At 45.3% G+C, this 14,822-nt stretch overlaps 1 protein-coding gene across 1 annotated transcript in view; it reads right to left on the bottom strand.

The window, feature by feature from the left end:
* The window catches only part of VSIG1 (V-set and immunoglobulin domain containing 1), a gene marked incomplete at both ends in the record, with an annotated part of 35,531 nt that overhangs the window by 1,343 nt on the left and 19,366 nt on the right, over positions 1 to 14,822 (bottom strand). The window contains 3 exons of the mRNA XM_080795627.1: positions 3,326 to 3,445; positions 3,851 to 4,006; positions 9,044 to 9,242. Coding sequence (XP_080651753.1) covers positions 3,326 to 3,445; positions 3,851 to 4,006; positions 9,044 to 9,242 — 475 coding nt within the window. The remainder of the gene's footprint in view (positions 1 to 3,325; positions 3,446 to 3,850; positions 4,007 to 9,043; positions 9,243 to 14,822) is intronic.

Below are 14,822 nucleotides of genomic sequence, written 5' to 3'. Positions count from 1 at the left end.
AGGACCCCTGTTAGAGGCAGGGACACTTCACCAGGTTTATCCGGAGCATAGGGGAAGTAGGTCCCTAAAAAATCTCTCCCACGGATGCTGTGCTCACCAAGGAGCATCATGCGTTCTGGCCACTGGAAGAGGTATGCCCATTTCCATATACAGGCATCTGGTCTATCTGGTCAGTCTATGAAAAAACTCAACGAATGTGCGACCATCCAGATGTGAGCGCCAGACCTTCCAATGTCCCTGGGAGACCTTGCCTGAGTTCCAGTGGGCCCATCCCCATCCACCTCCCTTCAAGGCTGGACATCTTGTATTTTGAGATGAGAGGCTAGTTGAGTTGCCTGGTCATTCTTTCAACTTTTGATGATTAAAGGAATCTGTTGTGCATGATTTGGAAAGTCATGCGGTTCTACTAGACTTCAGGCAAGGAAGCAACAGTCCCCATCCCTGCTCCTCCCCATCTCTGTGGCAACCACTCTTAATTCTTTTTCTTTCATCATCCGGTATTTGCCCCCATGTTTCTATTGTGCTTGTTTTAGCTTTCCAATTTTTGTCATTTTTTTTAATGACTTCCTACCCTGGAACAGTGGAGATTGTCTTCTCACTCCACTCCACTCACACATTCTCCAGATATAGCCAGAGCACAAATTGTAGTGACATCAAAGTTTACAGGATTATGACTATGTAAATATTGTTTCACAGCTACAGAATATAATACATCCTATGATTCTTGGTTTTTAAGAAATTTTTTAGGGATGCCTGGGTGGCTCAGTCGTTAAGTGTCTGCCTTCAGCTCAGGTCATGATCCAGGGTCTTGGGATTGAGCCCTGCATCAATCCTGCTTGCCAGGAAGTCTGCTTCTCCTTCTCCCACCTCCCCGTTTGTGTTCCCTCTCTGGCTGTCTCTCTCTCCTTCAAATAAATAAACAAAATCTTTTTTAAAAAAAGAAAGAAAGAAAAATTTTTAAATAATCTCCACGTGGAGGCCAGCTTGGGGCTTGAACTCAGGTCCCTGAGATCGAGACCTGAACTGAGATCAAGAGTCGGACTCTTAACTGACTGAGCCACCCAGGTGCTCCCCTCATTATGTATGATTCCTGTACATTTAAATTGTTTCTTTGAGGTTAATAATTGTCTCATTTGGGGATTTTTTTTAATGTATTGCTACTAATCCCCAAAATTTCCACCAAAACTGTTAAGACTCCTTTCAGTAGATTTAAACACATCCGCTAATCTTTTGGTTTCTTAAGATTTTTTCCCTTGGAGACATCTCTTCTGGACCCCTCCATCCTCCTCCCCCAGCAGGGACTGGTTGCCCTCCTAAGCCTGCTGCTGTAGTGCCATCATCCGTCAGCTGCCTTTCACCTTCATCCCTCTTTTATAGATAAACGGGTTTTGCAAGTTCTTTCAAGATCCAGCTCAAATGGCACTTTGTCAATACAGCTGGCTCTGGCTTTATAAGCATAATTAATTGTTTCTTCTTTAGGGTCTTAGAGGCCCTGTACGGATGGCTAGCCTAGCATTTAACACATTTTACTGTTCGTCCCTCTAGCTAAACTGTGCGTTCCTTGAGTGTAAGACATTGATCTTATTAATCTCTGTATCTGTACCACCTATGATAGTTCCTGGCATATAGTAGATATCCAATTAAGGTTTGAAGGAGGGAGAGGAGGAGGCAGGCAGGAAGGGAGGGAGGAAGGCAGGTAGGCAAGCAAGCAGGCAACCAAATGCCAACATCATTTAAAAAGAGTATTGGAGCAGAAGCAAGGCTCAAGTACAACTCCCGAGTGTCTACAGGTGCACTATGACTACTTCTGGAAAGGCAAAACGGGACTGGGGAAGATAATGGAGATCTATAGCAGAAATGATCCAGGGACTAGGGGGAGAATGAGACTACAGACAAAGACCCGAAAGACCTATCTTCACCTTTGAATAGAAATTAGGTGAATGAAGAAGCAACCTGGAATTGGAAAATGTTTGATTCCAGACAAGTGAAAGGAAGAAAGCTTAGCTTCATAGAAGAGCGATGGTCCAAGGGAACTGGCCACGTGGATACGGTATGTATTAGTCACAGATTCAACGTGAGTTAGGAATAATGAATAGATGACATGATCCTAAGTGTTATTAAGTGATCATTCGAAGGTGTGGCAAGGGGCACCTGAGTGGCTCAGTTGGTTGAGTGTGTCTGCCTTCAGCTCAGGTCGTGATCCCGGGATTCTGGGATGGAGCCTCCCCTCCTGCTGAACAGGGAGCCTGCTTCTCTACCTCCCTATGCCCTCTCCCCTCCCCCACTCATGCTCGCTCTCTCCAATAAATAAAATCTTTAAAAAAAAAAAAAAGGTGTGGCAAGGCATCCGTTGTAAGAGCTTGCCCCTGACTGGCCCAGTTTGACAACTCCAGGCCCTCAAGTCTATGCTTAGTAAACTGAGCACCTTTGAACTGGCAGGTTGTGATTTAAAGCATTCTGGCTGGATGCCTGGGTGGCTCCGTCAGTTAAGCACCTACCTTTGGCTCAGGTCATGATCCCAGGGTCCTGGGATTGAGCCCCACTCAGGCTCCCTGCTCAGCAGTGAGCCTGCTTCTCCCTCTGCCTGCCGCTCCCCCTGCTTGTGCTTTCTTCCCTCCCTCTCACTGACAAATAAAATCTTTAGAAAAAAAGATAAAATAAAGGCATCCTCACTCTGCCATTCACTAACTAGATGACCTTGGGCAAGTCACTTACCTCCTTGAGTTTCAATTTCCTTTTCAGTAAAATGAGGCTAACAATATATTGTGCCTCTATAGGGTGGATAGAGGATTGAGTGAGATAATGCTCACAACACCTAGCCATTATGTGCCTGGCACATAATTTGTGCTCCACAAATATTAGCTACTGGGACTGTATGTACAGGTGTTATTATTACTACTATTATTAGAGGCGGATCTTAGTGAATTACTGAAGAACCAGAAAGTTTGTGAGCTCCATGTCCAACACAGATTGCCGGTTTCCCCTGGATTCACCAACAGCATCACAAAGAAAATCCAGCCTGGTACTATCAGTGGGGCTGCTGTTTTATTTATTAGTTAGTAATACCTACTTTTTAGAAATTTTGTGAGGGTAAAACAAACTTTTTGTAAATGTTTTAGGGCAGTGTATGGCACATATTAAGTATCATGCAAACCTTAGATAATTAAGATAGTAATAATTCAGCCTGTCAACCTATAAATAAACCACCAAAATCACCAGAGAGGCAGGAAGGATTAAGCAGGGATCCTAATTAATTCACTTAGTTGGCAGGCCCAGGATACTTGACTTAAGGAGAAAGTGCACTAAAGTTGGATGATCAACTCACGGGAAGAAGTTAGATCAATTTCGCAGGAACTGTTGCCAAGGTTGTTGCTAGCTGTGCACTGGTAATAACCTTGTTCAAAACTGGTCAGATTTCCAATAACCAAAGTCCCAGTGGCTGGGTCTGTCAAAAACAGGAAATAGACTTTTGAAATCTCTTATGGAGGGTACAGATCATGTCATGGTAGACAAATCACTCCTTGCCCACCCACTTCCTCACATTGCCCCCACCCCTTCCTTGAGCTGTCCAGGGTCCCGCTAGACCCTTCGAGACTCTTCCAAAGGTAGCCCACCTGGGACCATGCCTCTTCCCTCCATACCCACCACCTCTGAGTGAGCCAAAAACAGGCTTGACCACTAGGGTTTGGGGAATAAGACCAGACCACAGTCATCTTGCTAGGAGATCTGCTTTTTCCTTCTCCTTTCCAGAAGACTGAGTTCTAAAGACTGAGCAACCAGCCACACACACATGCCGTCAGCCAACCACACACACCAGGCCTTGCCAGGGGCCACGGAGGGCTGAACTTACTGAAGTTTTCTTTCACTGGGATGATGTCTCCACCTTCGAGTTTATACCAGTAATATACAGGGGAAGGTGTCCCGAGCACAGAGAGGCAAGAAAGAGATATTGGATGGCCAGTTTCTGGTACTCCTTGGATGCTGCAAAAGGGCTTAGAAGGTCTGACTGTAAGGCAATGACACAGAGTAAAAATGCTGCAGGGAGAGTTGCAACCTGTCACAATTGGAGGCCACTTCCAACTGTCATTTTGTAGACTACCGCACTGGGCGCTCAGTTTTGAAAGCTTTACAAACTTCGTGCAACCGTTTTCCAATTGTACCACCAGGTGGGAGTAGAACACTTCAGGTCCAAGGACCTGCCAGGCACCAGGCCATTACAATTCTAGCAGCATCTCTTCCGTCTGCCTCCCTCCCCAGATTCATGACTGTGAATTTCCGCATTGTGTCTTAAAATATGCCTTGATTAAGACAGCCAAATGTAAGCAAACACTAAATGACTAAGGACACAGTTTACACTTTTGAAGCCCAGTTTTAAAGGAAAATAGAACCCTTAGCTACTTCGAAATTAAGTTATTTATTTTTTTTTACAACCTTTGTTTTATCAATGCTATATTTTTCCTTTCCTTTAGGAGTCACGGTTGGGCATTTATTTCTCAAAATTAGTGGATGGTCTGAATTGGCCTGTATCCCTCATTGGTTGGGGAAGCCCATTTTGGACAGGGTGAGCTACACAAAGCTGAAATCTTTATTTATCTTTCATCCCTTCTGTGTGCCCGGCACTGGACTAGGCACTGGAAATGCCCCTGTAAGGTCTGAAGTGGGATGAGGGGAGTAGTGGGAGATGAGGCCAGAGAGCAGCAGAGGCTACAGTGTGGACGGCTTTGTATTTCATATATTTTACAGGGCGAGCAGGACAACCACGGAAGGAATTTAAGTAAGGAAAGGATGGTGGTCATTTTTAATGCGTTAGATGGTTTGCTCGCGTGCTGAGGGTGCCAGAACCAAGGGAGAGGAAGAGGCAGAGTCAAGGGGTCTCAAGGAAGTAAAATCGGTGGGACTTGGTGGCCAAATGAATGAGGCATGAGGAAGAGGGCACAGGCAGTGATGGCTCCCAGGTTTCTGATTTGGACAGCTGGGTATGCGCCATCCCGAGATAAACACGGGAGGGGAAGGTTTTCTGGGATGGAGAGAGGAGGAAGAAGGGGTGATGATACCATCATATGGGGACACACTGAGTCTCAGCTGTTTATGAAACATCTCCATGGAGGGGTCCTGTGGGCAACTGAGGATCTGAATTTCCTCATTCGTCTTACTGCTCCCACCTTGTTCTAAGCCTTGTGTTCCTTATAGGTAATAATCTGAATGTCAGTACTTAGCAACTCACCTTTGCTTATTGTAACTTAGGTATAAAACCCGCCGAAGACACAGGCTAGCTATGCCTTAAATGTTCTGGACTCTGTAGCCCTACAGCTCTTACCAGAGGGAGCAGTTAAATCCACATAGACCACCGTCTGCAGCTTCACTCTAGGTGTGTTTAGACAAGTAACCTCACCTAACCAAACCTCAGCTGACTCCTCCATGTAAGTGTGAACAAGAGACTGCCTGATCTCGGGCTCATCCAAACATACTGAATTTCGATAAACGAAATGACGTCTACAGCACCTTGCATATGGAACTGCTGTTGGCCACGGGCAGGACTAATTTCTATGGCCACATTTTATAGTTTTCTACTGAAGTCAATCTTCCAGTCTCAGACTCTAACCGGCTGGACCCAGGAGCAAGAAGACAGAGATGGCTGGAAGTCTTTGGAATGCTTCCCCATCCCTATCTTTTAAACAGGTGGTTTTAAATTTAAATAAGTATTTTTTGGGGCACCTGGGTGGCTCAGTCAGTTAAGCATCTGCCTCGGCTCAGGTCATAATCCTGGGGTCCTGGGATCAAGCCCCACATTGGGCTCCCTGCTCAGGAGGGGGGCCTGCTTCTCCTTCTCCTTCTTCGCCCCCCCCTTGCGTGCTCTCTCTCTGTCTGACAAATAAATAAAATCTTTTAAAAATCAGTATTTTTCTCTTTAGCTCTTTATTCTTTTTTCCTTACTGTTGATTTTCTCAGATGGGAACATCTCATTCGATTTGCTTCCCTGAAGCTAGCCTGTTTAACCGGAAGTCCATTGCAACCGTCACTAGATATAGAGAATGCTTGTTTAAAACCATGATGACTCGATGGCCTTTACACAATTTTGAACAGAAAATTAAATGAGGGTGTTTCTGGAGCCCAGAATCAACGCCAGATAGGCTTTTTTTTTTTTTCTGAACACAATTTCCTCCTTTATTTTTTATTAACAAAACACTTAGTGAATCACTTTGAGCCATATCCCAAACCTATATATTTTCTAAAACTACTGAATCAGGATTGAATTGACATTGCATCCAGCTAACGTCCCCGGTAGAATTTGGATGTTTTACTGGCAAAGCCATTGATCTACCATTTAGCATTATTGCTTTCAGCAAAATGAGGGTGGGAGGGAGAGGCTCACCTCAGAAAATCAATGAAAATGCTTCATTGCATCCCCAAGCCTTCCTTAAATTCATCATTTTCTTTTTAGGTGCCAAATCACAGAAGGAATATGATGGTCATTCCAAATGCATATAAAATAATTACTCAAACGTCAACCTGGGTATTTTTTTTCAGAGACACATTTTCCAAGGCTATCATACCTAATGGAAGCCACTCAAATGAATGGTCATCAAGCCACCTGGGCCTCTGCTCATTGTTGTTTCCTTTACCTACGTCATGCCCTGCCCCCTCTTCTCAAAACTTTTAGAGGGCTGAAGCCCTATCTTTTACATCTTTCCATCTCCACTGCATAGCACAGTAATGAGACGTGTGTTCAGGAGTTGCTGAAATGAATTTATGCATGGAGGAGTGAATGCATGGGACCTACGCCCATCACTGCGTCAGGGAATGTCTCTGGGAAATGCATTGCTGGGAAGCGTGGTTGCAAAGGAAATATCAACACCTCTCCCCACAGTTGGCCTCCCTGACCCCCCTGTCCCATCCATGCCCCACCCCTCAGTCAGGGCAAGCAGGACAGGCACTCAAAGGCCATGGAACTTCAGAAAGGTCAACAACCTCTGCAATTTTTAGAGAAAATTATCGGTCTCACGATTTCCAGAAAGCATGTATTTGTACAAGACCTTGGTTCTTACCCCAATCAATAAAAACATAATTCTTGAGAGTTCCCAAACAAGATAATCCACAGACTCTTCTGCCTTTTACCTTGTCTGGGATGCTGGATGCTTAAGGAAAAGTCATGACACAGTCATTGTGGGAACAACTGACCCAAAGACTCATGGGAAAACAACTCAAAGAGAAAATGACTCTCAACTTCTTTGACTAAGGATTCTCCGAGCTTTAAATTTAAGAATATTAACCTTCCTGGGGTGACTGGGTGGCTCAGTTGTTACGTGTCTGCCTTCGGCTCAGGTCCCGCATGGGGTCCCTGCTCCGCAGGAAGCCTGCTTCACCTTCTCCCACTCCCCCGGCTTGTGTTCCCTCTCTCACGGTGTCTCTCTCTGTCAAATAAATAAATAAAATCTTTTTTTAAAAAAGGATATTAACCTTCCTGTCTAACTTTATCTCAGAGCTTTTTGCAAGCTCAGAGATAAAGAGGCTTAGCTTCTTTAGGTTGTTTCTGGTCAGAAGGACAACCCAGAGCCAGGGAGCAGCAGGAAACCATGAGAGGATGAATCCCTAAATGCTTTGAATGTGGAATCTCTAATCTATCATTTGACTCATAATAAACCTGTGAAGACAGGGCAGGAATTACAGCTCTATCTCAAAATGGCCAGAGAAATGTGGACTGACATGCCCAAGGCCGCTGAGTAGCCAAGTATGAACTCGAACCTAAGGCTTCGGACTCCTAGCATCTGTGCCGCACTGTTTAGTTCCCAGGTAAATGACCAGTCTTCCAAACCAGAACATCAACTCTCCTAGGAAAAGGGTTGTGTGTAATTCTCTTGCCTTCCGCCTGTACCCCAATGCCTAGCATGGGGTTCAGCAAAATAAAGACACGATTGAGCTACCCCACTCTTAAAACTCAGCTCCTGATGACCTTTCCCTCCTTTCCAGATGGGCAGATGCAGTAGCACACCTCATCTGGGGCATCACCTGGGAGGCAAGCTCAGACAACTCTGGATGGTTCTCCTAGGTGTGCACCTTTTACCAACTGCTGCTTTTCCAAGCCAGTCGGTTATCAAGTCACTGGCTTGATCTAGTTCCTCCTTTCCTGTGATAGATATACACAGCTTGAAAGGAACAATGACTAGATCGGCACCATTTGAGATTACTTAGAAATGGGAGAGCCCTTAGCTCAACAGGTTAATCATTGAGGGTTGACAGCCCTTTCCTTTCTCCCTTCAGTACTTCTGCAGCCCTGCAGACAAGACCTTGCTAGGCCTCCAGACAGGAGAAAAACACCCACTGTCCTCTCTGAGATCAGAAGGAGTGCTAGACATCATCAAAAACTGTGAATTCTCCACTAGCTGAAACCATGCCTCCAGCATTTTAAACTTCATGGCTCCTGGCACAAAATAGGAAGCACTCAGTAAATGCTGTAAAAATGAATCCCTCCAAGTGCATTTGAAAAGCAGATAGGACTTGCCAAATGTCACATCATGAATATTTGTGTATAAATAAATTCTCAATCTGGCTTAACCTGTGGTCCTTTTTCCAGATAATGCTAACATTTTTAAAAGGGACCCCCCTGACTTTACTCAAAAGAATGATTTCATGGTGGGAATAGCGGGATGGCTTAAGAGAGTTCATAAATGGACAGTTAGCTCCCCCAGGACTGGCTCTAATCCGAAGTTCCCTCCAAAGGAGTTGCTAGTGATCATTTAGTGGGGACAAGTGTGTCATCCCATCTGTCTTCATTCCACCCTTCAGAGACCCAGATCCCCGGAGGTCGGGTCATCTTCTGCTATCTGTCATTTGGCAATTATTTCAATATGTTTTGTGAGTGATTTCTCGGTTTTACTCTAAGGGTTGGGTTGGTGGTGTGTCTCTATTTCCCCAACAAGAAAAGGAGCAGGGAGGATATTTATCCCTGGGACTTAGCTAGCACCATTGCTCACTTCTCTGGCTCACTCAAGGTCCTAAGTTGTTCCAGAGGAGGGAAAAAAAAAACAGAAAAAATTGCCCATACCTAACACATTGACTTGGAGGATGCCTTGATTATTTCCGGTGAAGTCAGGGGGGTTGTTAACATCGCAGACGTAGACACCACTATCTGCTGGCTGCATATGTGAAATGGTGATAGAGGCGTTGTCTGGATCGTTGGACCCTACAAGTCGATCTTTAAATTGCCCGATGGCTACGGCTTGTCCACCTTCAGAATAGTAAATCTAGGACAGAAAAATGGCAAAAGTGAGAACTGCAGAGTGTCTAGCGCTAAGATAAGCTATCCGGAAGCACCCTCCATCTGACCTTGACCTTTGCTGGCAAGAGGCAACATTCCCACCCACCCTCTCCCACACAGAACAGATCCCATGGCAAACGGGGGTCTCAACTCAACGGAGCGCTTGTAGTTTTCTCAGGGCTGTGCACAACTGCCTCCTCAGGTGTGTGCACAGCCCTTTTGTGATGTCATCGGAGCAGGGACGTGTGCCGATCTTACAGATGATCAACAACTGGAGCTGACAGGTTTCAACTGCTAAGCTTAGGCTAGATCAAGGTGCTCACCTGAGGAGCCTACCTGGAGGAAACTCACTGTATAGAACACAAATGCCTGATGGGAAAGCCAAAACCATCATCCCCCCCCCACTTTATAATATTTTCCTTATTATTTGATTTTACTTTACTCAATGGGACTAGAGGACTCACACGTTTCCCTAAGAGTTAGAATATTCGTACTCCTTTCATATACACCTACCCCTCTGGATAAGCAAACTCGGGGTTATCCTGTTTGTTAGAAGAGTACCATTTCAGAGCAGAGGGGCCCCCAGGAAATCATCTGGTCCGATCCCCTCACAGTGACCTAGGAAGTGCTTTGTCAATGGCAGCTCCTCCCTTTCTCCCCATGTGGCAGGAGGCAGAACTGGAATTATTATTTCATTTAGACGGATAAGGGCCCTCAAATCCATAAAGATTAAATGCCTCATCCAAAGTCACAGGCTTCATTTATTACTACTATGATTTACCACACTCGAGGAAGATCTGGGTTCTAGTCCCATCTCTGGTAAAGATCATGAATAGTTAGATCATAATGGCAACCCTGGAAGCTGCATAGTGAGGTGGAAAGAGGCCTGGTCTAGGAGTCAATTGACCTAGGTTTTAGCCCCAGCTCTGTGCCTGACTGTGACATGGGGAAGGTGGCCTCTGGTTATGCCTCCTTGGTGACATGCTTTGTGATGAGAAACAACATGATTTAATCTCTCCAGCCTTTCGTTTCCACATATGAACAAGGAGTCCAAGGAATGCCCTCCAAATTATGAGATGTATTCCCCAGGTATAAGCACATAAGCTGATTTTCAGTGGCACATAAATGAAAACTTATTAGAAAGACACATATCTCGCATATCACATCTGTGAATTCATGGGTATTATTGCTTAGGATGACACTAAGGTAGATATTTTAAAAATTTTAAGAAGCCAAATCACTATAGAAAGTGGCATTAAATAATACTGCTGGTATGCACAATTATGACAAAAATCATAAAGATAAGACATAAAGGACTGAAGCTTGGAAATCACTGGACTAGGTGATCCCTGAGGTTTCTTCATCAGACACACACATCCCAAACACTTTCTCAGTTTCATTTAAATGTGTGCCATTCAAGTGATGGCTTATTATTTAATAAATAGGTATCACCCTGGTCCAGGGGAACTAATTGTTTTCATTGAATTTTCTAAGAGGGCTTTATTCATTTAATTCACTCTCCTCACTTTCTAGAGGAAACTGAAGCTCAGAGAGGTAAAACACACACACACACACACACACACACACACACACACACACACAGTTAACAGTGAGGAAAGGTCTAGAACCTGGTTCTTCTAACTCCTTGTCCGGTACTCTTTACCTTAAATGGATAATGAGAGAGAAAAGGCAATCAGTAAATCAAAAGATATGGTCAAGAAAAATTCAGATTTATTCTCCCTTCAGATAGAAAACCAATATAGTTTTAAACTAAATCAGAGAGGTTGATTCTGAGGGAAAATTCAAAGACCATATTTAAGGAGAAAAATACTTTTCTCTCTCCTCCAGTTGTCTACTATCAACTAGCTTTCTTTCCTGCCTCAAATGAGCCATTTATAATTCAATTTGTCCATTCACACCAACTGAAATCACCAATGTTTGCCCCAAAGGGGTCCTGTTGAACTTATAAACTGGAAAGCCAACTTTAACTGAAGGTATTCAAAGGGTCCAGGAGTAGATTCAGCTCATCAGAGGTCTATTGCCTTCATCTGAGTTGACACCCAAGCTCTCAGGCTTTCCATTTCACTAGCCAGTGTTGGGCTTATTTACTTGCTAAGCGACAATCTGAGGTCCTGTGGACTCTTACCTGGAACACAGCCTGCAGGCCATCCAGGAAGCCTTTTCACAGCTTGGACATCTGGCTGCTTCCCCTGCTCCCAGGAAGACTGGGGGTAAGTCAGCCTGTTTTATGCTGAGTCTTGGCGACATCACAATGAGATACAACATCAGTCCTGCCTACGGCCTACAGTGAATGTCAGAGGGTCTGGGGGAAAAGACCTTGTTTCCGCCCAGAGCAGAGAACCAAGAGAGCATGTGTTTTACGCCAGGAGCAGAACATGCAAAGAAGCCACTGTGAAAGTCTCATCTTTGGTCATGAATCCAGGTGAAATGAGCAGATAAGTTATGAGGCCCTGGACTTGTAACTTCCCTCTAAAAAGGACCCTCCCCATCCCTTCTACCCTTGCTCCTAATACCATCCGCCCCCTATAGCTCACCCTCTCACAAATAATACTGAAGGGTGTCAGGGATAAGAATGGAGTTAAGGAGGGGTGACAATGGACACCTTAAAGGGGAGGGCCTTGGCCTGAGAAGGAAAGTCCCCAGGGCTAGCCCGTGGCCAGACTCACAGATGGACTTTCTGTTAGGGGAAGTCCAAGCTGTCACACTGACCTTGTAAAGAAAAAAAGAAAGAAATGTTTTCCTGAAACTGCTTAACTAATCACACAGGAAGTACTGAAACATGGTGCCATTTTCCACAAAAGAATAACTCTGAAAAATCAAAGCTGAACAATGGCCAAGACTCAGCCCATGATCCCCTGGGGCTTGTACCTTTTCAAAGAAAGTATATTGTCAATTTAGAGATCAAAGCAAATGAGGTGCAGGAAAAGCCATGGATGTTCGATGGGCCACACATCCTTTTGGGGGGGGGACACAGGGTGGCAAATCTGCTTAAAGAAAAATCCATCCAAGTGTTCCCTTAAACGGTACTTGTTAATTTGTTGCCCACCTGTTCTTTGTGGCTGCCCTACTGTCCCCCACCCTTAGACACCCTCTGCTCCCCAATGATGTTAGAGGCTGATATGTACAGTCGTAATGACACATCAGTTATAAGACCCGCTTTGAGATCACTTCATTCATGGCTTCTAAGGTTGATGACCCTTCAGGAGCCAGATGGATATTAGAAATATGGGAAATAGCTGGGAGGGGCTGGTGGGTGGTGGGAGGATCAGAGAGGACAGTGGGGACCATGGTGAACGGCAAAGCCAATACAAACAAGGCTTCCAAACTGTGGAAACAAAGTACTGGGATGGTCAGCCAAGATGAATCCACTGGTCAAATCGGGCCCAGAGGCCACCAGTTTGCAACCTCCGATTCATCCTCTTCGATAACTGAAAAGGACACCGAGGCCCCAATAGAGGAAGTGATTTATTCAAAGCTACGTAATTTATAACCAGACCTGGAAACCAGACCTTCTGATTCTCCCCCAAATATATGAAAATTGCACTTCTAGTCCTGCCTTTGGAGGGGAGAGATGATTCCTAGGAAATTTTTCCCTGTTAGGGCCCTTCGGACTCTCTTCTAGCCAATTGCTACTATTCATTGGCATGACACTGCCCATGCCGAGTGGGCCTGCCACCTGATGCCTTCGATGTTTGCCAGCTGCAACAAGAGCCTTTCCCCTCCCACGGTGCCAAGTTCCTATTCACATGAGGCCATGCAGCTGGGAGCCAGATTTGTCCAAAAAGGTCTTTCCCCCCCTCAGCTTTGTGACACTGTTCTCTAACCAGAGGCTGGAGTATAAACAAGAAGGGCTGAAAGAATTGAAAGAATTCAGTCTGCTTTCTGTTTGAGTCTGAGTTGGAATTAATAAACATATTTAGCCTCCAGAGCTGCTTTTGTGGGTTCCTTTTGGGAATGTGGAGGGTGTGGAAATCCACAGCAAAGCATCCATTCTTCCCTTCAGCTTCTTGATTTCCTGCACTCCTCATAGAGGGGCTAGCCATGGGAGAGGAGGAACGGGGAGTGGCAATGGTCTTAAGACCAGAATTTTTTCTGGATTGTTCTCAGTGGGCGGGGAGGAGGGGGACTGAGACTGCGCGTGGAAGGGAAAGAACACGAAAAGGAAGACATCCCTGTCTTCAAACCACTACCTTCCCAGCCTGCCATTTGCCTGAGAGCCCCCCACCACTTGAACTGCTTCTTTTGGGTGACAGTATGGCACAAGTCTACACTTACAAGGATTTTTTTTGGAAGAGATATACTATCATCACCACTCCCTAGCCCCTCGTCATTAGATTGATTTATCAGGTTTAGCAAGAATATACACCTGAGGCCAAGGGATACAGAATAGATAAACTTTGATTGGAAGGAGGCACCTGGGTGGCTCAGTCGTTAAGCATCTGCCTTTGGCTCAGGTCATGATCCCAGGGTCCTGGGATGGAGCCCTCTATCGGGCTCCCTGCTCAGCGGGAAACCTGCTTCCCCCTCTCCCACGCCCACTGCTTGTGTTCCCTCTCTCGCTGTGTCTATCTCTGTCAAATAAATAAATAAAATCTTTTTAAAAAGCTTTGATGGCAGGGGGTGGTGGGAAGGGAAGAACTTGGAGTGTTTCTCAATGGGAGTGACACTGGTATTTGGGACAGGCAGTTCTTTCTCCTGTGGGTTTAGTCTATGTATTGTAAGACATCTAGCATCTCTAGCCACCACCCGCTAACTTCCAGCAGTGACTCCCATTTATAATAATCACACCAACACCCCCTTCATTTTCAAATGCATGTGAGGAGATGGTACACCCCTACCCCGCCAATATTTGGAAAGCATTTGATAATAATGCTATCTGAGGAGGACAGGCCAGGTGGGGGAGAATCTGAATGGCCAGAGAATACGAAGACACTGGGCTCTGGAAGGAAGTTGTTCACATTAAATGTATGCTGGGGAGATGAAAATGGCAATGGGTTTCATCCACTACAGATATTCTAAAAGAGTAAATGTTGTCTGCGAGACCCATGCTAAGTAGGATCAATGCCTGTTCTGTTCATGGGCAGGTGAGGTCTCTTTAGTTCTGCCAGTTACTGGCTGGGTAGAAGAGGAGAAAATTGGTGTGATCAGAGGGGCACAAAATCACCCCAAACTTCCATGCTAACCTGCATGTTCTGGGGCCGAGAGTCTTCAGCTGAGAGTCTCTGCTGAGGGACTGATCATCTGAAGCTGTCCCTGTCTTCTGAGAGGAGGGCTTCTCTAAGAGGAGGACCATGTTAATAAATATCCTGGCCTTCCTGGTCAAAAGACTTATGAGGTATTTCTGCAGTCCCCATTCACCAAAGGAACCCCTTGGAGGGGATAGTCAGTAAGGGATAACACCCTCCCCTAGGTATGGAGAAACACTATGCCTTGGAGTCAACTGTTCCTTTAACACAATGATGTGGGGATAGGAGAAGAATATGAGAGTATGACAAGAGCTGGCCCCTGCCCTACATGAGGCAGAAATAAGTCCCTGAGCCCTTTG

This window comes from Martes martes (genome assembly GCF_963455335.1).
Source record: "Martes martes genome assembly, chromosome: X".
NCBI classification, from domain to species: domain Eukaryota; kingdom Metazoa; phylum Chordata; class Mammalia; order Carnivora; family Mustelidae; genus Martes; species Martes martes.
Note: the sequence above shows the minus strand (reverse complement) of the source record. Positions and strands in the feature narration are given on the sequence as shown.